This window comes from Dipteris shenzhenensis, chromosome 6, assembly GCF_047967505.1.
Source record: "Dipteris shenzhenensis isolate YYH24624 ecotype China chromosome 6, Dip_SZ_1.0, whole genome shotgun sequence".
Taxonomy (NCBI): domain Eukaryota; kingdom Viridiplantae; phylum Streptophyta; class Polypodiopsida; order Gleicheniales; family Dipteridaceae; genus Dipteris; species Dipteris shenzhenensis.
The window spans coordinates 41623330-41648067 of NC_141601.1; the positions used below are offsets into that span (position 1 = coordinate 41623330).

General features: G+C 51.5%; 1 protein-coding gene across 2 annotated transcripts in view; it reads left to right on the forward strand.

The window, feature by feature from the left end:
* The first annotated feature begins 213 nt into the window (after positions 1-213).
* LOC147901186 (Pseudouridine synthase family protein) overlaps positions 214-24738 on the forward strand; it is a 161389-nt gene continuing 136864 nt past the window's right edge. For both annotated transcript variants that reach the window (XM_087375705.1, XM_087375706.1), the window contains exons 1-2: positions 214-420; positions 568-813. In XM_087375705.1, the coding sequence (XP_087231831.1) occupies positions 363-420; positions 568-813 (304 nt within the window). In that variant the 5' untranslated portion in view covers positions 214-362. The remainder of the gene's footprint in view (positions 421-567; positions 814-24738) is intronic.

Below are 24738 nucleotides of genomic sequence, written 5' to 3' on the forward strand. Positions count from 1 at the left end.
AAGCTTGGGCAACCAAGGTTGCTTGCTGAAGAAATCTCTTATGATGGACAGGAGTGGGCAGGGGTGACTCAACTTTTGGAATCACCTAAAATTTTTGCCGAGTGTAAATGAGGGGCGCCCGATTGGCTCCCACACAGGACACGTAGAGGTCCAAAAAATCAGAAGGTCTCTAAAGGGCCTCCTCACCATTTTATTGATTTCATCCTGATCTTTTCAAAAAACCGTTTAAACCTCTGCTGTATTGAAACATCAGCCCCTATGTCCACTTCTGGTATGATTTTTTTAAATTCTGCAGGACTGATCAAATAGTTTAACAGAATGTGGCTCATGTAAGCCATATACTTACTAGCCTCACAGTCGGGATGGGTCCTTGTGAAGTCTTGGCTTCACTTTCTCGAGCAGCTGCTGGGACGAGTGCCGGTTGGCTGTTTTTTCCCGTTTGTTCCTTTTGAACATCATGTTTTTTTAGTCGTGATCATCAAGGTTTTTATTTTTGCAACGGATTCAAGTTAAATCACGAGTGCAACCACTGATTCGATTTTCTGGCATGTTGGGATTCTTGAGCAGACATGGCATTGAGCCTTGGAAATTGGCACAAGGCAATTCAACGAACTCCCTGTGATGCTTGGAAGGGCAGGAATTCTCGTTCAGCTCGTAGGCACGCCAATTTGAGACATTGCAACGTGCTTAGCTCAATATCTGGCCAATTGGATTGTCCCCCGTCTGAGATCGATTCCAAGCCACCAACTGGCATTAAGAGTGTAAAACGGAAGGTCGCAATGTGGGTTGGTTATGTTGGTTCCGACTACAAAGGCAAGGGCCTTGTACCGTTCAAAGTCGACTCTAATTTCGTTTATGCTTTTGTCTCAAGGCTTTGGCGCTTGGATTGATCATATACTTTTTAAATTAGAACTCTGGACTATAATGTTTCGACGTCTCAAGAAATATTCGAGGATAGATCTTGGCATTTGATACTTGCATTCAGCATTGGCCTTCATCAGAGCACTTTAAGTAAAGATTCAGATATGACGTTCCTAGGGTACCTCCCTCTTTGATTCTTGCCACAATAGATACTAGATACAATTAAGCTCAGTGATGGTAGAGGAAAGTTCCTTCCTTAATATTTGTGACAAGATTGACCGTCATATTTCTTGTCATCGCAACTTGCTATCATGTGCTTCATACCATTAACGTTCCACCATTTCGATGTGCATACATTTCTTCACAAGGTTGTTGAGTGAACTCAGTCTTGAGTGCTTGTACGTAGCTCTACCTGTATGGTTAGGATCACAGAAATTTACGAGTAGTACCAAATAAGCTAATATATTGTTCTTAATCACACATGTAAAACATGACGGAACCCATTGCCACGGAGAGCATTTGCGGTGGAACGGCTTGTGATAGAAAGTATATTGTTGTGTTACATTTTGCTCCCTCACAAAATGTTGAAATAAAGAATAATGCCTAATCATAAGAGTCAATCTCGACGACCTGTGGCATCGCTTCTAGCCGCTCTCTGGTCTGTCGTATCAGTGCATCTCAGTGTCGTCGCATCTCAATTAGATAGAGCCCAACACAAACCTAGTCGGGAAAATGGATCAGCTGTGTAAGCGGACCAAAACCATGCCCCTCCTGAAAGAGGTAATGATATCACCCTCGGATCTCATAGTAGACTGGGCAGACGCATAGAAAGTGCTCCTCTGTCTCGACTTCCCCCATCATGCATAGTCTATAGATCCTCTGATCTGTGGGTATGCTTGCAGCTCTCCCTGCCTCAATCCTCAACTGTTGTGACGAGACTCGTAATTGTCCGATGGCGATCTTTAGTGCGCGTGAGACTCTCCTATCCTCAAGATACTGAGGTCTGATGACAAGATCATACTCCGACACCCTCAGGAAGTACTTGGTCATGGTAGAATTGGATCTTGGTGGGGAGCTCCTCTCCTCCCCAAGCCCGGGACGTATGAAGCTGGAGGAGGTCCAACTGTATGATACGATTGATCTCATCTTGTGGGATCATCTTGGGTGGTGCATCCATGCTGTACTGAAAGGGGGGAAGTCTATCCATCTGAAGGCCGTGGCTACCAAACCATGTGGATACCCATGCATACCATGCTGTATCAACACCGCTCTCTGCCAGTCGCGTGGAAGACTCCAATGCTGGCCTTGATAATCTCCACTTGGGTAAGGCCCAGACTCTGTGGAGGAATGTCACTGTCAGAAAGATGGCATCAACTTGGAGAGGAGTCATGGCAAACTGTGCTTGTATAATCTGATGGGGGACCCAAGGCTTACTCCGAATCATCCTAGATCTCATGATTAGCTGTAGCCTCTCAAACCTCTTCCACTCTGTCAATGAAATGTCACTCCCGCAAAAGGGTGCTGCATACATGGCGGCCGGCGGTCTCACTAGGGTGTCAAAGAGCAGGGTCTTGGAAGTGTGCCTGGAAGCACTGCCTCTCTAGTCGCGGACCAGAGCACCCCGCCCTTGTGTGAGTCGTGCTGTAGCTGTATGGGTCATCGTGAAGCCTGGCTTGGTGAGCACTACCCCCAAACATGTGTAAGACTGCACTATCTCCACTAGCTCATCTTGGTATGTGAAGCTATGGCAAGACGGGACACTGCTCGCAAGGTCTTGAAGATCATAACCTTGGTCTTTCCAAGGTTAACTGCCGAGTCTCTCTCTCTGCAAAACATCTCCAGAGCCTCTAGATGTTTCTGCAATCCCTCTACTGAGGATGATATGAGGACTATGTCATCTGCGTATAGCAGTATCTACACCATCAGGTCAGCCACCTAGACGATCTACAAAGGATGTAATCTCATCAATATAGCGCCCGAAGAGAGTCGGTGAGAGGGGGCAGCGTTGCTTCACTCCGATAGTGCTCTCAACCCAATCCAATAGACCACGTGGGGCACGTACTCTCCCTCTGACGGACTCATATAGACTCATCACCTCCCAAATCATGATCTATGGGAGCTGCAACTCTTGTAATCTTCTGATCAGGCGGGAGCACGGAATAGTATCAAATGCCTTACAAAAGTCTACAAAGCAAGTGTAGACTCTACGGTGCCTCGACTTCGCCTCCTCAATGATAGCCCTCAAGGTGAAGATGTGGTCCAAGGTGGAGGGCTGTCTCCGAAAACCTGCCTACCCAAGAGCCCGCTGCCTATGACCCTCTGTGTGCCTGTTGATCTCCCGCTCTAGTACCGACCCATATATCTTAGCCAAAGTGTGGCCAATCATGAGAGTACGGTAGTTCCCAATGCCCATGGGATCACCTGCGTTGTGTATCGGTACTATGGTGGTAGTGCTCCAGGTAGCCGGGAAATCCATGGCATAGGGCATGATTGAACAGCTGCGCTAATACTGGGGTCAAGACCACCTGCCCATGTGCAAAGTGCTCAGTGCGTAGCCCCTAATGATCTAGTAATCTCTGGTTATGAAGCCGGAGAAGGGCAGCCCGTACATTCTGTGCAGTAAACAGGTGGCACGCAGTGGGTCTAGGCATAGAGGACATATCAAGTGGTGTTTGACCTAGGACATCATAGAGGGAGCATGCATGTGTGCCAAACATCTGGATCTGTGATGGGGATGGGTGGCTCCCCTTCGATAAGAGCCCCTATCTTGTAGTAGGATCCCCCCCGCGAAAGGATCCTATCACCTCATCCATCCTATGTATGAGGAAAGCCCGCTTCTTACATCGTGTGACTTGGTGTGAGATCCGCTGTGCCTCTGGTGAAGTCAAATGTCCCAATGTGTGTGCGAGAGAGAGAGAGAGAGAGAGAGAGAGAGAGAGAGAGAGAGAGAGAAAGAAAGAAAGAAAGAAAGTGTATTATTGTCCACTAGAGGCCAAAATGGGCCCATGGGACATCAAGAACTCTGCATACAAGATAGCACAAAATCAACGTGCCCCAAAGAAGAGGCATCGTCGAATATCATCTAAGTGCTACGCAATATAATGCAAGTGAAAGTACATAATGTCAAATCTGAGCCTAAATACAGAGTAAACTAGATGCAAGGAAACCGCCCCCGGGTGCAAAATGGGGGGGATGAGCACAATATGCCAATGCAAAGATACAAGTCCAGGTGTCACGGAGTCTGAGAACCAAAATAATACTGGAAATCCTGTCCATCGACTCTGCCTCCTGCTATGAGAGTACAAATCTGGGCAAAGGTGAGGTGAGCGGCTGGTGGGGCGAGATCTCCATGAGTAAGTCTCCTCCGAAATGCTGCCATCATCCTGGATCGTCTGGAAATGAAGCGGCGAGTACGTCCCCTATGTAACAAGATCCTGCGGCGTCTACAAACCATCTCATATGTACATCCACATGGTGGAGGCATGTGTCCTGTGTGGGCTCTGCCGTCCTCGTGCTCCTCCTGGTCTCTGTCCTCTGGTATGGCGTGTGCCTGAGCTCTATGAGGCTGGGCTCTATCACGCTCCGGTCTGTGCTCTCTGAGGTAGTCTCGCCGAAGCATAGTGGCCTCCCTGACATAAAGGGCTAGGCAATGCTGATCCTCGTAGTCCATCACTCGTGAGAGAGGTCCAAAGCCATCCGTGAAGAGACAGTGGAATCTACCTCTGATCTCATAATATAGCGGGCATCTGCAAATGAAGTGCTCCTCTGACTCCACCTCTCCCATGGTGCAACAAGGGCAGATCCTGGTCTCTCGGCCTGGTCGCCGTCCATCCTCCATGCGTCGCATCCTACCAGCCTCTATCTCGAGCTGATGCGAAGAGACTCTAAGCTGGCCGAGGGCAATCCTCAGTGAGTGGGACATGTGGGTACCTGTATAGCCTGGTGGGATGACAAATCCATCCTCTGAGATCCGAAGAGAGAGAGAGAGAGAGAGAGAGAGAGAGAGAGGTCCGCAAGAGGCCTCGCAGGCCTATGGGACAAAGTACGGAATCAAGTAACTCATACAGACCACTGTGGGCAGGGTGGCATGAAAATATCAAGTGCTCAGAGCTAGAGTCCCAAGTGCATGAACCAGCTCCACGTATCCAGGCTCCATGGTGTCTCTCTGATGAGATGCAAAGAGCTCATGTATTTGCATCCGTCGGGCTGTCTCCTATGGTGGTGGAGGGTGTGGTCTCCTCGATCTCTGGATCCGATGGGCTATGTGAAGGGTGACTCCTTGCCTCGATCGATCTCCCCTAAGGAGAGCTGAAATAGGTCGAACCTCGATCGTGTGTGCTGTGGTCGCCTGTTGCGCTGTGTACGGTGTCTGTGTCCCTCGCCTAGCAGTGCTGTATCGACTCTCTCCACCGATCCATATGTCTCTCATGTCGGCTAGCTCCTCCTCCTCTACCCCAGAGTGCACTGGAGTTGAGTCAAATGCATAGAAATCCGTGACCTGTCTCTATGCTCGGTCTACCTCAGTACCCTGTGGTGTGGTGGTCCCATCCTACTGCTCTCTGATATGTTGTAGTAGTGTCTCCTTGTGCCGTCGCATCTCCATTAGGTAGAGCCCAGTACAGACCTGGTCCTGGAAGTGGATCAGTTGTGAGAGTGGGCCAAAGCCGTGCCCCTCCTGAAAAAGGCAGTGGTAGCGCCCTCGGATCTCATAGTAGGCTGGGTAGACACATAGAAAGTGCTCCTCTGTCTTGACCGCCCCCATCGTGCACAACCTGCAAGTCCGCTGCTCTGCGAGACCCAATCCTCAGTGCGTGTGAGACTCCTCTGTCCTCGAGATACTGAGGTCTGATGATGAGCCCATCCTCCGATACTCTCAAAAAATGGTCATAGTAGAGCTAGGTCTTGGTGGGGAACTCGTGGTCCCCCCCCAAGTGCGAGATGTGTGGAGCTGGTGGAGATCTAACCGTATGATGCGTTTAATCTCATCCCGTGGGATCAACTCGGGCGGTGCATCCATGCTATACTGAAACGGGGGAAGCCGATCCATCTGAATGCCGTGACTGGCAAACCATGCTGTACGTACCCCCCTCTCTGCTAGTCGTATGGAGGACTCTAGCGCCAGCCTCAGAAGTCTCTCGCGAGGTGGGTCCCATCTTCTTACCAAGCATGTACTATGCTGGTCATTACTTTGCCCACTCCTGGGTAGTTGGCATTTAATACCGCCCAGCCATGAGTATACAGCCCGAGGCAACAGCCAACCTATCAAACTCGTACCTGCAAGCCGCCCAAAGGAACAACCAGCCTGCCCTTACTCATTTGCTTATAGTAAGCATTCACTCACCCGTGATGAGCAACTCGTAGTGGAGGCTGCAGATGCTTTGTACCACAGCCCGTACAGCAGCACGTGGATCACCGTACAAGAACTCCTACCCCATTCTGTCGTACCTGACCGTACAGTTCATTGACCATCCATACAAATCCCACACAGCCTACCGTACCAATGGTGCTGAGAGCTCCGTACATAGTCGGTACAAGCAGCAATTAAGGCTCCGTGCACAGCCTGTACCAACAGCGATTAAGGCCCCATACACAGTCCGTACCAACAGCAATTAAGGCCCCGTACACAGCCCGTACTAGCTCATACTTGCAGCCCGTACCAGCCTACGCTTAGGATGCCGTACCAGCCCGTACGTAGGATTCAATACCCGTCCGTATGTTGCTGTACTAGCAGCCTTAATTGCATTAATTGCTCCTCCCGTACCGTCGTACGGACTTTATGCCTTCTCTCCATGGAGGCGCCAACCTTCGTAAGACCTCCTCTGTTATGTGATTCTGTCCCCCCGCCATCCTTTTCTGTCCAAACTCATACCCAAGGTCTTCCTTGGGCTTCCTTTCCAAAAGGGGCCTGCATGGGCTTGCCACGTGGCAGCCGATGCCTTGGGTTGCCCCCAAGGGCTTCATTTGCCCCTAGGCCCCCTCTAGTGGGGCCTCTTTACAAGCCTACCAAGGTCCAACTTGAAAGGCCTAAGGTTTTTGGGCCTTTTTTGGCCCTAAACCTTTCAGTTGCCCCCAAAGCACAATTGCCTAGGGGAAACTTGCACACCCACATCCCGTGACTTCGCCATTTAATTACCGGGGTCAAGGCCACATGTGAGCATCAAAACTCACGCCCTCGTGACACACTGTCTGAAAAATGGCATCAACCAGGAGAGGGGTCATGGCGAACTCTGCCTATACTATGTGATGGGGGACCAAGGGCTTACTCCGAATCATCCTAGAGCCCATAATCACCTGTAGCAGCTCAAATCTCCTCCATTTTGCTGCTGAAAGATTACACCCCCAAAAAGGTGCCGCATACATGGCAGTTGGCCTCACTAGAGTGTCGAAAAGCCAACACTTCGTCAGTGGATCCTGGAAGTGCGCTTGGAAGTACTGTCGCTCTAGTCGGGCCAAAGCACCGTGCCCTCGTGTGAGTCGTGCTCTGGCTGCATGGGTCATCGTGAAAACTGGCCCTGTGAAAATTGCACCCAAGTATGTGTAGGACTGCACAATCTCCACTGGTTGACTCTGGTATGTAAAGCTTGTCGATGAAGCACTGTGTAAGAGGTGTTGAAGATCATGACCTTGGTCTTCCCAAGGTTAACCATCAGCTCTGTCTCTCTGCAGAACACCTCTAGGGCATCTAGATGTCTCTGTAGTCCCTCTGCCGAAGATGATAGGAGGACTATGTCATCTGCGTATAGTAGAATCTGTATCATCAAGTCTACTAGTGGTGCTCCCTCGCCTCCTAGATGGTCTATGAAAGATGTAATCTCATCAATGTAGAGCCCGAAGAGAGTGGGTGAGAGAGGGCATCCCTGCTTTACTCCGATCATGCTCTCAACCTAGCCTGATAGGCCTCTTGGGACACAAACTCTCCCTCTGACGGACTCGTATAGGCTCACCACGCCCCAGATCAGAACCTCTGGAATCTGCATATCCTGTAGTCTCCTGATCATGCAGGATCGCGGGACAGTAAGGATGTCCTCAGTACGCGACTCCTTTACTCTTGGCTGCGGCTCACAACCTTACAGTCAATGTGAACCATTATCTCAGAATATCGTGTCAGGGCCTCCACTGTCTCCTACTTAATTCAGTCCTTTATCTATCCCCACTCTTAGTTGTGTATTGTTGTGCAACGGTCCTCCCTTGTTCTCTAATCGGATCTCGGCATGCGCACATTCATAAGTCCATAAGTCCTATGGACTTATGGACTTATGGACCATAGGTTTCATCAAATCAGGAGAGTCAAGGAATTGACAGTGTCACTGGTGACACTGTGTATCAGTGATACATTGATGTATATGACATTGTGTGATCACCAACTCAATAGAAGCACATACAGAGGAGCATGAAGTTCTCTTTAACATCTTCAATAATGGTGAAGCTTCAGCTGCCTCAGGGTGAAGATGTGGTCTAGTGTGGAGTGCTGTCTCCGGAAACCTGCCTTCCCTAGAGCACGCTGCCCATGTGCCTCTGTATGATTGCTGATCTCCCTCTCCAGTATTGATCCATAGATCTTGGCCAGCGTGTGGCCAATCATAAGAGTGCGATAGTTCCCAGTATCCATGGGGTCACCTGCCTTGTGTATCGGTACTATGGTGGTGGTACTCCATGAGGGTGGGAAGCCGTGACATATGGCGTGGTTGAACATCTGTGCTAGTACCAGAGCCAAAACCTCCTGTCCATGATCGAAATGCTCAGTCCGTAGCCCCTCATGGTCCTATGCTCTCCGGTTATGAAGCCGGCTGAGTGCAGCACGCACATTTTGTGCAGTGAACAAGTGGCAAGTGGTGGGCCTGGGCATAGTGGACGTATCAAGTGGTGCCTGCATCGGGACATCATAAGGAGAGCATGCGTAAGTGTGCCAAACACCTGGGTCAGTGATGGGTATAGGTGGTTTCCCCTCCGATAGAAGCCCCCAGCCAATGGTGGGATCCCCCCCTCGAAATGAAATGATCACCTTGTCCATTCTGTGGGTGAGGAAGGCCCGCCGCTTACGGTGTGTCAGTTGCTGTGAGATCTGCTGATGTCAAGTGGCCAAGGGCTCACTCACGTGTGAGGTGAGCTCTCATCTCTCTGCACTCATCATCATACCAAGGATTCTGTGGCATCTTCCCTAGTGAGGCACGTGCAGATCGAGTCGAGGGGGAAAACCTGATGGCTGCGTCCATGACTACTGTGGCAAGGGTGTTTGAGGCGTGGGCGAGGTCTACATCATCTCCAAGTAGTAGGGCTGGAAGTCCCTTTGCCAGGTTGCTCACATAGATGGGGTCCAGGGCACGATCAAAGTGAACTTGTACACAAGTGGGCGTGGGGGGGACCCTCTCTGTGACTGGCATAGTGGTAGAGATACAAAAGGCTAAGTACAAGTGATCAGCACCGAGTGGGGGAGGGGGCACAATAAAGTCGGTATATCCGTGAGGTAAAGGCCAAGGGACCCAATAGGTAGTCCACTGTGCTTGTCCCTCCGCCATGCGGGAAACAACTGAGACCACCGGATGATGGCCATCTCTGTAGACCATTGTAAATGATCAAATCATGAACAGCCCCTAGCTCAAGTAGATGTCGTCCATACTCTTTCACCTGTGGTGCATCTGCAGAGTGTCTCACTATCCTGAGCTCAGCCGCATCTAGTTCTGGTACTATGAGGGAATCCGATGCAAAGTCCAGTAGGCCCACCTGCCTGTTCCCTGTGCGTGCATTGAAGTCACCAAGGAGGAGGATGTCCCCCTGCCTGGAGAATTCAGTGATATCATCTTGAATCGACTTATATGGACTGTGCCCTTCTGTGGTGACCTCACGTGCATAGGATGAAGTATCTGGGGGGAAATAACACACCGCTATGAGAATCGGTCATGCATCTGGTGGCTGGACTCGTATCCACATGTGTCGCGCATGCTTCTCTCTCCGTGCCACTGATATGAGAGGTCTCATGTGTGATCTAAAGAGGATAGCCACTCCCCCCAAACCCCGTACACCAGTGTCTCTCCTCGTCTCCTTCCTATGAGATGACTCCCATGTATATCTTGTCACAGTGGGCAGTCCTCTCTCGGGGCTCTCATGTGTCTCAGTATAGAAGACCATGTCTCTGTCAGTGTATGTCTCCAAGAAACCACCCGGATTAGACCAGAGTGCCATTGCAATTCCACACTGCAATTCTCAGTCCACTTTGTGTCCCATTGGCCCGACACCGTCATAATTCACCCTCTTCTTTCTCTTCCTTTTCTTCCTTCTCCCCCTAGTCCTGATCTCCTCTCTCTGGGATGATCACCGTACCATCCCTGTATGCAGCCCATTTCCCTGTTTTCTCGCTGCCATGACGTGTACCATACCTTCCCTCCAGTGTTCCTGCTGTAGGAGGGTGAGGTCATCATCCAGGTAGATCTAGGTTCCTTTCAAGGTCACCCTCGTGCTCATGAGGGTCTTCCTATCCATGGGTGTTTGGAGCTTCATCACAAGTGGCCTTGTGGGTGCATCGGGCTTGCCAACTCTCCAAGCTGTCTCACATGTCAGGTTCACACCCATTTTGGTGAACAAAGCATTTGCATCTGCCATAGGAGTATCTCCTACTGTGAGACCTCGGACTAAAACATTTAGGGCTTTACTGTTTCTCCTTTTATCCTCCTGTAGAGCATCTGAAATGAACTCTTTCTTGGGGACAGCAGTACCTTTCTTGACCGCATCTCTCCGTTCCAAGATTGCAGCCTCTCCTTTCTTGATTTTCTGGGTGAATTCAGCATGTTTACCCTTCATAGTGTCTTGCAAAACTGCCAAGTCTTTTCTGAGTTTTTCATTTTCAGATTTCAGTTCATCTATGATCTTGCATCCTTCTTTTGAAGTTCCCTTTGCCCCCTTGAGCTGCTTCATTTGTTACCTAATGATGTTCAGCTCCTCGTGTAGGGATGGCTAATGCTCCCCTTCATTTCCATGTGTATTTGCCTTCAATTTTACATTCTCGTCTTGGAGACTAATCACTTGAGCTTCCAAGCTCTCTATCTTGGATGTAAGAAGACTGTTTTTCACGTCCATATCTCGTATCATATCCATCTGCATTTTCCCAATTTGTTTTGCCCATTTTGCATGCATTTCTTCTTGCCATCCCTTCATGTCGTCGTTCATTTGAGCACGTATGTTTGAAAACTCATCCTTCTTGTATTGTTCCATTTTCTTTTGTAAGCATTCAATTTCAGCATCTTGTAGCCTACATACCTCTTTGATAGTGGATAGACATGCTTTGTATTCCCATCCTTTACTTTCTGCCCTTTGGTCCAAATTATGCTGTATTTCCTGCCTTTGTCCCCTCTGGTTTTCTGATCGGGCGAGCTTTCCATGGCCTCTTTTTTCTGATTTTTCGGCTCTTTTTTTGCAGGCCCTTCTTGGTTGGACTGCCCATAGCGACCCATAAGCTGCCAAGAAAACCGCAGCAACTCATGAGAGGGGGGGCTGAACACCCTGGCGCAAGTTACAGCAGCTCACGATGAGCTTACGGGGGCTAAGAGCCCTGGATTCGATTGCAAACAGCCCGGGGTCCTTGAGGCTTTATTTGCAGATCGCGGGGGCCTTGGGGCCCTGTTTGCAGGTTACGGGGGGCCTTGGGGCCCTTGTAGCTTGTGAAGGTGGCACAATAGGTGGCGGGGAGTGGTATGGTAGGTGGCAGGGGTGGCGCAGGTGGAGCGGGTGTTGGCGCTGGAGCCTTGGAGGCCTGATGGCCTGTTGCAGCAGCAGATCAGCAGGAGCAGCAAGGTGGCCTGCTAACAGCCCGCATGGAGGCTAGAGGGCAGCGTTTGGGGGTTGCGACAGCAGGTTGGCCTGCTGTAAGCCCATGCAGGGGCACGCGGAGGTAGGAGGACAGCCCACGGGGGCTAGAAGAGCAGGCGGGGAGGGAGGGGCTGGCGTCGATGGAGGGAGAGGCTGGTGGGGCTGGCGGGAGGGCCTGGCGGTGATGGAGGGAGGGCCTGGCAGAGGTGGCAGGAGGGCCTGGCGGGGGGGGGGGAGAGAGAGAGAGAGTTTATTAAAGTCTGCTAAAGACCGATGGGTCTATGAGACTGAAGAAAAACCTGATACAATGAGCAAAAGGGTGGAGCTACTAAGCGAGCATCCTAACCCATGTAGACATAGCTAGTGGCATCATAGTATATGGAGCGTCAATGCTGTATTGGAAGGGCGGCAGCCTGTCTATATGAAAACCCAATCTCTCAAACCACCCACATGTGCATGCGTACAAACATCTCTGATCACCCTGAGCTGCTAGTGCCAACCAAGGTAGCTTGCGTCGCCCTATGGTACATGAGCTGTACATGTGCGCAGGTAGAGATAAGTGATAGTCTGGAATGCCGCATCTAACTGTAGAGGAGATGCCCCGAACTCAGCCTGGATGATCTGATGAGGGATAGATGGCTTGTTGCGTCGTATCATCTGTGAGAGTAGGAGAACCTGTAATCTCTCCACGTGAGTCCGGAGAGGTTTGGTCCCCAACAAGTGCTACCATACATGCCCGCAGGTCGGACCAAGGAGTCGAAAAGGAGAACCTTGGTCCGCGGGTCCTGAAAGTGCGAGTGGAAGCATTGTCTCTCCAATCGAGCAAGGGAAGCGTAAACCTCTACTCATCAGTCGGGCCGGCATCGCCGGTCTCATCGTGAAGATAGGTCCTGAAAACAGAACTCCCAAGTATGCGTATGATGAAACGATCTCAAATGGTGCCCCATCAAAAGTAAATTGCTATGTGTGTGCGGCTGCTCTGGAGGTGTTGAAGATCATAACCTTGGTTTTACTCATGTTGACTCTCAAGTCACGAGACTCGCAAAAAGCCTGAAGTGCATCTAGATGTCTTTGGAGCCCCTCAACGGACGAGGATAAGAGCACCACATCATTAGCGTACAAAAGGATCTGAAGCAAGTAACCAGCGAGAGAACAACCAGCACCTCCTAGTGTCCTCATAAAAGACTCAAGCTTGTCTATGTAGAGACCAAACAAGGTCGGTGAGAGTGGACAACCTTGTTTGACCCCAACGGTGCTCAGGATATCATATGTCCATCTGCCCCCCGGGTCCGAACCCTGCGAGAAACCCTCTCATAAAGTGCCATAACAGCCCAAACTATCTCCGTCCCATACCCCAGCTCTTGTAACCTCTTGATGAGGCGTGCACGAGGTACTGTATCAAAGGCTTTGTGAAAATCCACAAAGCAGCAATATACCCTCCGTCTCTGTGTCCTGGCCTCCTCTATGACGGTCCTAAGTGTCAGGATATGATCCATGGTCCCTTGGTCATGTTGAAAGCCTGCCTGTCCATCTTCTTTGAGTCCTTGCATCTCTGCATATAGCGAGTGACCTCCATATCTAGCACCGAAGCATATATCTTGGACATGACATGCCCGATCATAATGGTCCTGTAGTTACTTGGATCCATGGGATCTCCTGCCTTGTGCATAGGTGTGTGAGCGTTGAGGGTCCAAATGTGTGGGAAGCCGAGACAAACTGCTTTATTAAATAGCTTTTCCAGGATAGGGGCTAGGATATCAATCCCATATGCAATAAACTCGGTGCATAATCCCTCATGATCCGCCTAAAAACGCGCTGCTGCTCCTGCGAGCCCTTCTCCCCTCGCCATCGCATCTACCTCCCTACCTCCCTATCCGCCTTGCCTCGCCCGTCGCCTCGCCTTGCCATCACCATCGCCTCCGCCTCGCCTCGCCCGCCGCCTCGCCACGCCATCGCCATCGCCTCCGCCCTCCGCCCGTCGCCTCGCCTCGCCTCGCCATCGCCTCCTCTTCCGCCTCGCCTCGCCTCCTCTTCCGCCTCGCCTCGCCTCGCCACTGCCTCGCCTCGCCTCGCCTCGCCTCGCCTCCTCTTCCGCCTCGCCTCGCCTCGCCACTGCTTGTCGCCTCGCCTCGCCATCGCCTCGCCTCGCCGTTCCCTCATCCACCCCCAGGCTCCACCCCTCGTCTAGGTGGAGTTCTCGTAGTCTGTCTTGGCGGTATGGCGGCTCCGTGCCCGGAACCGGAGGCCCAGCCGGACCCCCCCTCTCCAGAAGCCTACCGCGTGATTCTGACAGAGCAACAGTCGTCCCTGGTAAAACAGGCTGCCAATGACTTTGCCCACACTTCAGTTTATGGCAGAGTCATTGGACACTCTCCCTCCAGGCCAGCCATCAGGGATTGGCTACAATCTACCCTTATGCTAGAGGATAGCCACATCGAGGAGGTGGCCCTTATGGGAAGGGGCATCTTCTGGCTTAAACTCTCCACTGCGAAAGCTGCGAGCAACTTGATTGCTGGTTCCCCCACATCTGTGGATGGAAAGATCATCATGATAGTCCCTTGGTACCGAGGATTCAGCGCAGCGGACTTTGATGCTCGTTTCCGCATACCTCGCCACCCAGTGACGCTAGTATTTCCTAGCCTTGCTGCTGAGTTGCGGCCGATAGTCAGGGACCTAGGTTCCCACTTTGGCTGGGTGATGCATGACACTTTTGTCGACGCGGTTGCTGCGACAGGAGCTCCCAGAGTCCGTGTGGCTGTGGCAGATCCTGCGTCCCTCCCTGCAGAGATCGAGATTGTGACAGATGCTGGCAGCATTACTCAGAGCATGATAGTCACAGGACAGCCAGGCCAGTGCCTGCGTTGTCATGGCTTTGGGCACCTGGCTGCTGCTTGCCCGCGCTTCTCCAGCCCCTCTCGGCCGCCCCCGCCCCCCCCCCCCGCAGCCCCCTCCCCCTCCCTCCAGGCAGCCACGCCAGGCAGAGCAGAGGCAGCCGGAGTCGAGTCCAGAGGTGGTTGGTGGCTGGACCGAGGTCAGAAGGAAAAGAGGAAAGAATAAGAAGACTTCTGACAAAGGCAAGGAGGCAGAGGTTACCCAGCCTGCAGCAGTGCCTCAGAGACCTGACAGGCAGCCGCCCCAGGGTCTAGGGAGAGCTTCTTCTTCGTCTGTTACCCGCCCCCCGTAGCTTCAGGTCCCCCTCTCTCCCGGTCCCCAGCTCCCCCCCACCCAGCCGCAGCCCCTACCCCAGCCGCAGCCCCCTTCTTCCGACCCTTAGCCTCAGCCCCCGCCTCTTCCTCTTCAGCCCCCGCCTCTTCCTCTTCAGCCCTAGCCCCAGCCCCAGCCCCATCCCCCCCCCCCCCGCCCCTCTCAGCTCTCCCGCAGTGTCTGCTTCACCGATGGTTTCTCAGCCGCGTGCAGCCCCTACTCTCCCACCTCCGGCCCCCCTGCTAGTCGCTTCAGTGGAGTTAGTGTCTCCTACCCCGCAGCCTCCTCCCCCTTCCTCACCCCAGGCAGGGCACCCCAAGACAACACCACCCCAGGAGCAGCCTTCCTTGTCTGCTAGCCCGGCCCCCTCAGTTGCAAATTCTGGCGGGCCTCAGCTCCAGGAGAGAGAGCTCCCTCGCGACTTCTACAGGTCCGGTCCCTGGGATTACTTGGATGTGGCCGACCTCGGGACCTTCCCAGCTTGCCTCGACATCAGTATCTTCCTGCTCCGTAAAGGGGCGGATGGGAAGATCGCAGCCTTGGCCCCGAGGGATGGACCCAGCTTTGCCTTCACTTTTCTCAGCGACGGCACCGAGATTTGGACAGACGACTCGGTCTGGGAGGCTCTAAGAGAGCAGACACACGCTCAGATTTGCTCCTGGATAGGCCCGACGGGTGGACAGCTTCTCGAGACCCAGTGGTCCGAGGGTGACGTGCGCCTGCGGTGGCGATGCGTCGCCAAGCGTTTCAGATTGATTATGATCCTCAAGCCCCCTCTGCCTTGGCCCCTCCCCCAGGATGTCAGAGTCTGGACAGCACAGAAACTTCGCGCCTTCTACGGGATGACTACCTTAGAGATCTCGAGCTGGCTCGAGAAAGCGTTTGTCCATGGCACCAAAGGCCTCACGCCTTTGCTAAAAGTTTTGAAGAACGGACAGGATGACCCCGCCTCCCCCTCTAAACCCTCACAGAAGCGTCAGCGCCTTCATTCCGAACTACCAGCCTCTTCATCGACCTCGGCCGCGAGCAGACAGTTGTTCGCAGCCTACCAGTCCTCACCATGAGCTTACACTTTGTTTCCTGGAATGTGAACGGGTTTCATTCTTCTGGCACCCGTGGTCCTAGGAAGCTTATCTTGAGACAGGAACTTCAACCAGCAGTGATCGGTCGCTTGGATATGCTCCTGCTCCAGGAGCATAAGCTTTCAGTGGCTCATACCCGTAGTTGCGGGAAGATCCTCCCTGGGCGCTCTCACACTTATTGGGAGCCCTCGATCGGTGCATAGGGGAGGAGTGGCGGTGTCTGCACGTCTGCCCAGGGAGTTTTTGGCCATGGTACGTTGATCCCAGGCCGTGCGCTGTGGGTTGGCCTAGAGTTGGAGGGCTCCAAAATAGGAGTCCTTAACATTTATGCACCCACAGACCTCCGACGCAGAGCCACCTTCTGGAGGACACTTACAGAGCTTCTCCCAAACATGGATTCGTGGATTGTTGGAGGTGACTCCAACAATCTTGAGACCTTGGAGGACCAGCAGGGCAGAGGACCAGAGTTTACAGGTATAGCTCAGGCAGAGCAGTCCGCTTGGGACTCCTTTCTCTTTGCGACAGGAGGGAGGGACAGCTGGAGAGACCCGTCCTTCCGCCGATGGCATGGGAGCTTGGACTTCTCGTGGGGTTTCCGCAGGGAAGGGGGCAGACTCCTGGAGAGACTGGACAGATTTTATGTCAGTGATTGGGCCATCAGCAGAGGTGGTCAGGTGGGTGTAGTGCCAGGGACGACGCTCTCCGACCACGCGCCAGTGCTCGACACTAGACTCGGCAGCTCAGTCCCTTCCCCCCCGTTCGTGCAGGATTCCTGATTCCATCTTCTCTAGGGAGGAGGTGCGCAGTAGTATCGGTAGCCTTTGGGACAGAGATTGGGGCGAGTGCGTGGATCTAGCAGAGTCGGTGGCGCAGGCTCTGCAGGAGTCCAGCCAGATTTGCCAGCTAGCAGCCCTTCAAGTTCGTCAGGAGTGGTGGGGCAGAGAGAGAGCTCTTCGTAGGGACCTCGCCTCCATTCAGCGGCTCCAGCAGGAAGCTTCGGGTTCGGAGGAGCTTCGGATCCAGGCCCTTCGAGCCAGAGCCCTTCTTGAGGAGACTCTCCAGCATCGCTCGGAGTTTTCTTATCACGCCTCCCTCTCCTACTGGGCTAGGAAGGGCGACCGGATGAGCAGAGAGTTCTTCAGGACGCATGGCCAGAGGGCGGCAGGTGACCAGATCCGGAGTCTTAGGACAGCAGAGGGCCACATCATTACCGACCAGGAGGAGGTCATGGGGTTGGCTACGGACTTCTACAGGATTCTTTTCCAGCAGGAGCAGCTTGCCCCCCGCACCAGACGTTCCCGCGAGGAGGTGTGGAGGCACATTCTGGCCCTTGTTCAGCCCAGCATGCAGACGACGCTGATGGCACCGTTTACCATTGTCGAGATGCAAGAGGCCTTGATGGCCATCGATGGGCAGAAATGCCTTGGTGAGGATGGGCTCTCTAGAGCTTTCTTCACTTCATTCTGGGATCAGATCCATCAGCCCCTCCTTGCAGCCCTCCAGAAGATTTTCAGCAGCGGACATATGCCAGAGAGCCTCTCTTCGGGATTGATCTGCCTCATCCCGAAGGGGGGAGATCGGTAGGAGATCTGTCAGTGGCGCCTGATCACTCTCCTCACCACTGCCTATAAAATCCTTGCCAAAATGATCAGCGCCAGAGTTCGGCCACTACTTCCTGACCTCATTCATGACACTCAGACAGGCTTTTTCCAGGATCGCAGTATCCTGGATAATGTCTTCACCTTCTCAGAGGCGACGGAGTGGGCTCAGCACAGCGGGTTTCACTTAGCCATCCTACTTCTCGACTCTGAGAAGGCTTACGATCGAGTGGACTGGTCCTTCCTGGAGGGTACTTTGGAGAGACTTGGATTCCCAGTGGGATGGGTTCAGGGTATCTCAGCGTTATACAGGACAGCTTCCAGCAGGATCATCATCGGCGGCAGGATGGGAGAGCGATTTCGATTGGAGAGATCAGTGCGTCAGGGTTGCCCACTTGCTCCTTACCTGTTTCTCTTCTTCGTCGAGGCGCTGACGCACTATCTTCGTGCGAGGTCGACAGGGATTCGGGGTGTTCGCCTTCCCATCAGGGAGGACACTGAGCTCCTAGACTCGAAGTATGCAGATGACACGGCGCTGTATGTTCAGGATGATGAGATGACGCTGGAGAGGGTGAGGCTGGCCTTAGAGGTCTTCTGTTCGGCAGCCGGTGCGAAAATCAAGTGGAACAAATCAGTTGGTTTTCTCACAGACCCTGGGGCCTGCTCACAGTGGGGGAGGTTTTTGGGTTTCAGATGGATCCCGCGGGGGCAGACTACTAGATATCTCGGTTTTCAGGTCGGCTTGGACATCACGCCAGCTCAGCAGTTTCTCCCAGTGCTAGATTCCATACGACGGAAGCTGGCTTTTTGGAGCACTGCTAAGCTCTCTCTTGCAGGTCGTGCTCTTGTGGTCAATCAGGTTCTCTTGGCCACGGCCTGGTATGTGGCCTCTTGTTGGTGCTTCTCGAGATCTTGCTTGGCACAGCTCAGGAGGATGGTTTGGAATTTCGTGTGGTCCGGAGGGGGGTCTCAGAGATACCAGAGCCAGGGTAGCCTGGCAGACAGTCATTCTTCCGCAGGCTGAGGGTGGCTTGGGGGTCATTGATCCAGAGCTCTAGAGTCAGGCCCTGCTGGGCAAGTTAGTTATCCGCGGTTTGACCCCGGGGGGGCAAACGTGGAAGATGTTACTTCAGCAGGGGATCAGTTCTTGCACCCCGCGTCGAGGAGGAGAGTGGCTACCGTCCCTCAGGTGGATCTTCACCTCTGCACCGCTTACCCGCCCCCGTTCCCCGCTCATTCGTAGCCTGCTCACGGTTTGGAGGCGACTTCGTCTCAGTCTCATCCAGTCGCCTCCTAGCAGTCAGGAGGAGATCGACCGCCAGCCGCTCATCTGGAACGGTCAGGTCAGAGATGCCTCGGGCCTTCAGCTTGGGGAGAGGTCGCATATCTCGTGGGACGGCTGGATGCGGGGGCCCGCCCGGTCCCTTCGAGTTTGGAGGGACACTTACAGACACTTGGAGACTGCTGCTCTAGCTGCCGCAGCCGGGGGTGTCCGTGGAGCTCAGGCGAGGCATACAGAGATAGATGGAGCGATTCCTGCCGGATGGTTGGTTCCACCAGAGATTCAGACCCTCATGCCTGGTGATGCCTGTTGGCTTGGACAGTTCACCCCTCGTGGCATCCCACTGGTTGTTGCAGGCCGGCTGGACGACACCTCTGTCTCCTTCGCCGTTTTGGGGGACGGTCGACTCAGTAGAGAGGGTGCGCTCATCGACCCCCTTCTCTCGTGGCAGAGGGTTCGTGTCGTAGGCCTCGTGGGGAAGGTTTGGCGGATCGATCCTAGAGTAGAGCAGGATCAGCTGCAGTTGTGGCGTCTCTGGCTTTGGGAGGGGCGGGCCCTTTCAGAGCTTGACTGGGACCCAGGAGAGTGGAGATGGCCAGAGGTTGTGGCAGCCGACCCCTTTCTTCGCTTTCAGCACGAAATTGGGCAGGAGCGTTCTCGGGAGGATGCAGAGCAGACCGCCCACCCAGCAGCCCAGTTGGTATGCTCAGGGTATTTCCAGGCTATTTCTGCAGGCCTTCTGGAAGGCCTTGTGGGAGAGCTGGCGGCCGCGGAAGATTTCCTACTTCCTTTGGCTACTTGCCCACAAGGGACTTCCAGTGGGGAGCTGGTTGCGGCAGATTGGTCAGGAAGGACTCTGTCAAATTTGTCATGAGGACGAGGAGTCACCAAAGCACTGCCTATGGAGCTGCACTCGCGCCCAGGACGTGTGGAGGTGGGCCTTCGGGATCCTTACTCGTGCAGCACCGGAGTTAGGTTTGATCACTTGGGGCGCGTTTGCTGGTGCAGCACCACACCTGGCTATCACCAGTTGTTTGAGGCAGGCCCGCAGGACCCTATGTTCCTCATCACACAGGGGACTTGGGGGCCGCTTGAGGGCATCCCGCAGCACTTGGCAGAGGTGGACACATGATCTCAAGTGAGGCAGCCAGTCTGGGAGATTATTAGCAGCATCGTCGGATGGCACATTTGGACCTCGCGCTGCGCGCAGATCTTTCGACTGCCCAGGTCATGGCCGACATCTGGAGCGAGATTATCCACACGCTCAGAGGCCAGTGGGACCAGATCCAGGGGGATTCCCGGGCCGGCCGGGAGAAGCGGAGACGTTTCCTCCGAGATTGGGATACGCAGGGCCTCTTCTTCGAGCATACATCTCAGGGCCTTCAGTGGCGCTACTCACCGCCTCTCTGGCTGTTTATTCACACCCGCCTGATCCCTCCGTGAGAGAGAGCTTTTTGTTTCCTCTTAGGGCTGCGTCCGATTTGTGAACGCAGCCCCGTCAGCTGCAAAACTGACCCCATGTATTCTTGTTTTTTCGAAGTAATATAATCAGCACTGTTTTTTCGGCAAAAAATAAAATAAAATCCCTCATGATCCTTCGCTCGTGTACCCCACTGTCTTTCCTCATCTCCTTCCTATGGGCTGACTCCCAAGCATATCCTGTCACTGTGGGCAGTCCTCTTTCCGGGCTCTCATGCGTCTTGGTGTAGAAGATCATGTCTTTGCCAATGTATGTTTCTGAGAAACCACCCGGGTCAGACCAGAGGGTGCCATTGCAACTAGGCATTGGCTACTATGTCCTCTTGGTGATTGAGGACTTGGTTCGAGTTTTCAGGGCTTGGTGAGTTGTGATTTTGCTGCTGCAATTTCTTTTTGCCATAAGCTATTGGTTGGCCTCGTGTGCCGCCTCTTTCTTGGCTCACAGGTGCCCAGGTAGTGCTACATGAGTCATTCTTTGGTTGGGTACTTTGCTGATTTTATTTTGGAGCTTTGAAAAGCTTTGTGAATGCCATTTGGAAACCACTCAAAGAGAGTGCAGCTGGGGTGCAGTGTGATTGCATCTGGACAGCCAATGGAATTGCACTCAGAAAAGAGAATGCCTTTGGGTTGAGCCTATGGATTAAGTGCACTTATGTGATGGTGTTCTATGCTTGAAAGCCTTGTGAAGGCTTAGTGAATTGGGGCTGCGTGCTCAGTTGCAGGGAAGGTCTCCCAGATGCAACTTGTAATCATTTCACTGTGAAATATAAAGAAATACCGAAAGGGGCACCACGGTGTTTGGGGCCAATCAGGTGCACTTGTCTATGTTTGTTGAGCAGGGGCATTCTAGCCTCCATCCCTTTTTCAGTGGTTTTGTTTGTGAACAAATGGGTAAACGCCAAATGGTGATCATGCAATGGTTAATGGTTGTGATATATGCTTTGTGAACTGTAAATAAGTGCTGAAGTGATTAAAGCTTTGGTTCCACTGTCCTCTGAGTGATTAGAGGCCGGTTTGATTGGTTCCATTGCCGGGATACCACACACTCTTTCTCAAGAGGTGGGCCCGGTAGTTTGGTGGAAGGATATCTTTGCTGCACTTTTTGACAGCTGAATATTACAACCTTAAACATGGTGAGTACCCATGAGCAAGAGAGCTCCACAACTCCTCAAAGGAGAAGGTAGGAAAGCCTTAATGATCCAGCTAGTGTACGGCTGCAAGGAGCACAACAAATGCCTTTTGAGCAGGCCACACATAGCTCAACGGTGATACTAGTTCTAGCAGTGAGTCAGATGATGCTACTATGTTGAATGCACAACTTGCAAGTGCAGTGACTGCTTTGACTCAGCTGGCTCAAAATTTGGCTCAGATTGTGCAAACAAATGCCAAGAAGAAGAAGAAATCAAGAAAGCACAAGCACGGAAAGAGTGAGTACACACATGCATCAGCTTCTCATGGCGGACTGCACACTCATGCATCAGTTTCCCATGAGGGACAGCCATCAAAAATGACTCAGAAAGTGACTTCCAAGAGAGAGGAATCACCCAAAAGAGCACTTGAGAAAAAGTTACAAAAAGTACAGGCAGTGCAACAGTATGAGCAGCCAGCACAAGGCCTTGGTTTGGGTACTTCTACTCCTCAAAATAATAATGTGCAGTCCATAAATGTGGCTCAACCACCTCAGCCATATTTGAGGCAGCAACCTGAATATTTTGGTACAGATTCTATCTTTGATGCTATGTTGATTTCACCGCCAATTGGGCATAGAAAGCAAGCCATGTATGACAATGTGGGAATGCAGCCAGGCATGCAATCCACAGCATATGCTCCCATGCCTAATGTTCAGCCAAGCATGGCTCTCCCTAGTGAAGGGAATACTGCAAATATACAGCCATCTTTGGGACAGCCAATATCAAAGGTATATAAAGAATTTAAGGATGGTGGTTCTCATGTCAAGTTTGAGACATATAATGGAGTACAGGACAGGTACAAAGCCCTCACATTCCTTCAACAGTTTGATGCTGCATTTCTTGGGGGTTTGTTTACAGAAGCATCCAAGATGAGGAACGTTGCCACATTTTTGAAAGGCAATGCACTTAAGTGGTACACCAACCTTATGCTTCATGGAGATGCACCTGCTACTTGGCTGGAATTTAAGCAAGTGTTCTCTTCTACTTGGCTTACTCCAACTTTTGAAGTTGAAGTACTTTCACACTGACATGACTTGTCATACAAACTTTGCAAGAATCTTGATGATTACACCCAGAGGTTTTGGGATGTTTTGCTGCCATTGAGCTCTTACAAGCATGTTTCTTTGAAAGAGCAAATAGAGAGGTACTGTTGTGGATTTCCTAGTGAGCTACGTGATTATTGCATCAAAATCAAGGTGGGTTCTATGACTCAATTAATTGAGAATGCAAGGATAGCATATGCATGGATGCAGGAGAAGAATTTGGGCTTTATGGACAACAAGAAAGAAGACAACAAACGGGCTGCCAAACACCAGGATAAGGACATCAAATCTGAAAATAAAAATTATGGCAAACGACCGTTTCAAAAGGGGGGAAAAGCCCAATTCAAAGCTGGTCAAAGGCGTGGACAGCCTAATAAACAGCCCCGTACCAAGTTATTTGATGAAGAGAAAAAGTCACTCATGGAGCAAAACAAATGTTTTATATGCAAAGGAGAGGGACACCGCTCTTATGATTGCCCATCCAAGAAAAGAGACAGGTCAGATGATGATAAGAATGTGATAAACAGGCTGATCGGAAGGGCAAAAGGCCTAAACCTTCCACAGGACTTCTTCCAGATGTGATTGGGAGTTTGCCACATGCACATGATGAAGAGGAAACGAAAAAGACTGAGATGTGCAGAGCATGGGGAAAAATCAGAAATCAGAATTGTTTGTTTTTCTTTGATTCTGGGGCAAAGGCAAATTTCATAACTCCTGATATGGCAGGAAGGCTTGGCATCAAACCTGAGGAAATGGGGCCATCCGGCATGTGTGATATGGCCAACCCTGAACTCAACACACCTGTCACTTCTATCATTGGCAAGTTGAGGATGCATATCCAGGGATATCAGGATGCAGAGGACTTCTACATTATGCCTTTGCCAGAGTGTGATGCAAAAAGGCTTGGGATGCCTTGGATGTACAAGGTGGGGGCTGATGTGCAGATGAGAAACAAGAAGATTTCTTTAACTCATAGAGGCGAAAATCATGTACTTGATGTAAAGTTGAAAGGGGAGTCCATCCCTGTAGTTTCAGCTTCTTGTATTTCCAATGTAATAAAGCGTCATATTTCAGCGTACTTGATTTTTGTTAAAGAGGACAGCCAACCAGTTCAGGAAGGCTCTACTCTTTTTGCTTTAGATAGAGAAAGGGTTGCTTTTATTTCAGATTTTCAGGATTGTTTCTCAGATGCACTTCCTCAAGAATTACCTCCCAAGAGGCTCGAGATATAATTCCAGGAAGCTCACCGCCTAATATACCTCCCTATCGTGTCAGTAAGGCACAACAGGAAGAGATAATGTCACAAGTGAAGGAACTCTTGGAAAAGGAATTAATATAGCCAAGTAATTCTCCTTACTGTTCCCCTGTGTTGCTTGTGCAAAAGAAGGATGGCAGTTGGAGAATGTGTATTGATTATAGGGCTTTGAATAAAGTCACAATTAAGAACCGTTTTCCAATTCCACGCATTGATGATATATTGGATCGGTTGGAAGGTTCCTCAATGTTCAATCGTATGGACCTTAAAAGTGGATACCTTTCAGATAAGGATACGGCCTGAAGATGTCTACAAGACTGCCTTCCGCACTTCATTCGGATTATATGAGTTCCTTGTGATGCCTTTTGGTTTGACTAATGCATCTGCCACTTTCAATAGAATGATGGACAGAATTTTTAGAGCACGCAGAAAGTTTGTGGGCACTTTCTTCGATGACATCATTGTGTTCTCTAAAAATGAGCGGGAGCACAGGAAACACCTCACTATTGTGTTTCAAGAGTTGAAAAGACACAAGCTATTAATAAACACCAAGAAAAGTGAGTTCTTTATGCATGAGATTCATTTTCTCGGTCATATAGTGTCAAAGGATGGAGTCAAGATGGATCCTGCAAAAGTTGAGGCCATAAGGAGTTGGCCAATTTTGAAAAATCTGCATGAAGTCAGAAGCTTTCTTGGGTTGTGTTCATACTATCGGAGGTTTATAAAGTACTTTGCAGCAATTGCTTCTCCCTTGCATGCTTTACAAAAGAAAGCTGTACCGTTTCGGTGGGGACCAAAGGAAAATGCAGCTTTTGAAGAGCTGAAGCAAAAGTTGTGTTCTGAACCCGTTATTATCTCGCCAGATCTTGCAAAACCCTTTGCTGTAACTTGTGATGCATGTGGGAACAGCATAGGAGGCACTTTGATGTAGGATGGCAGAGTGG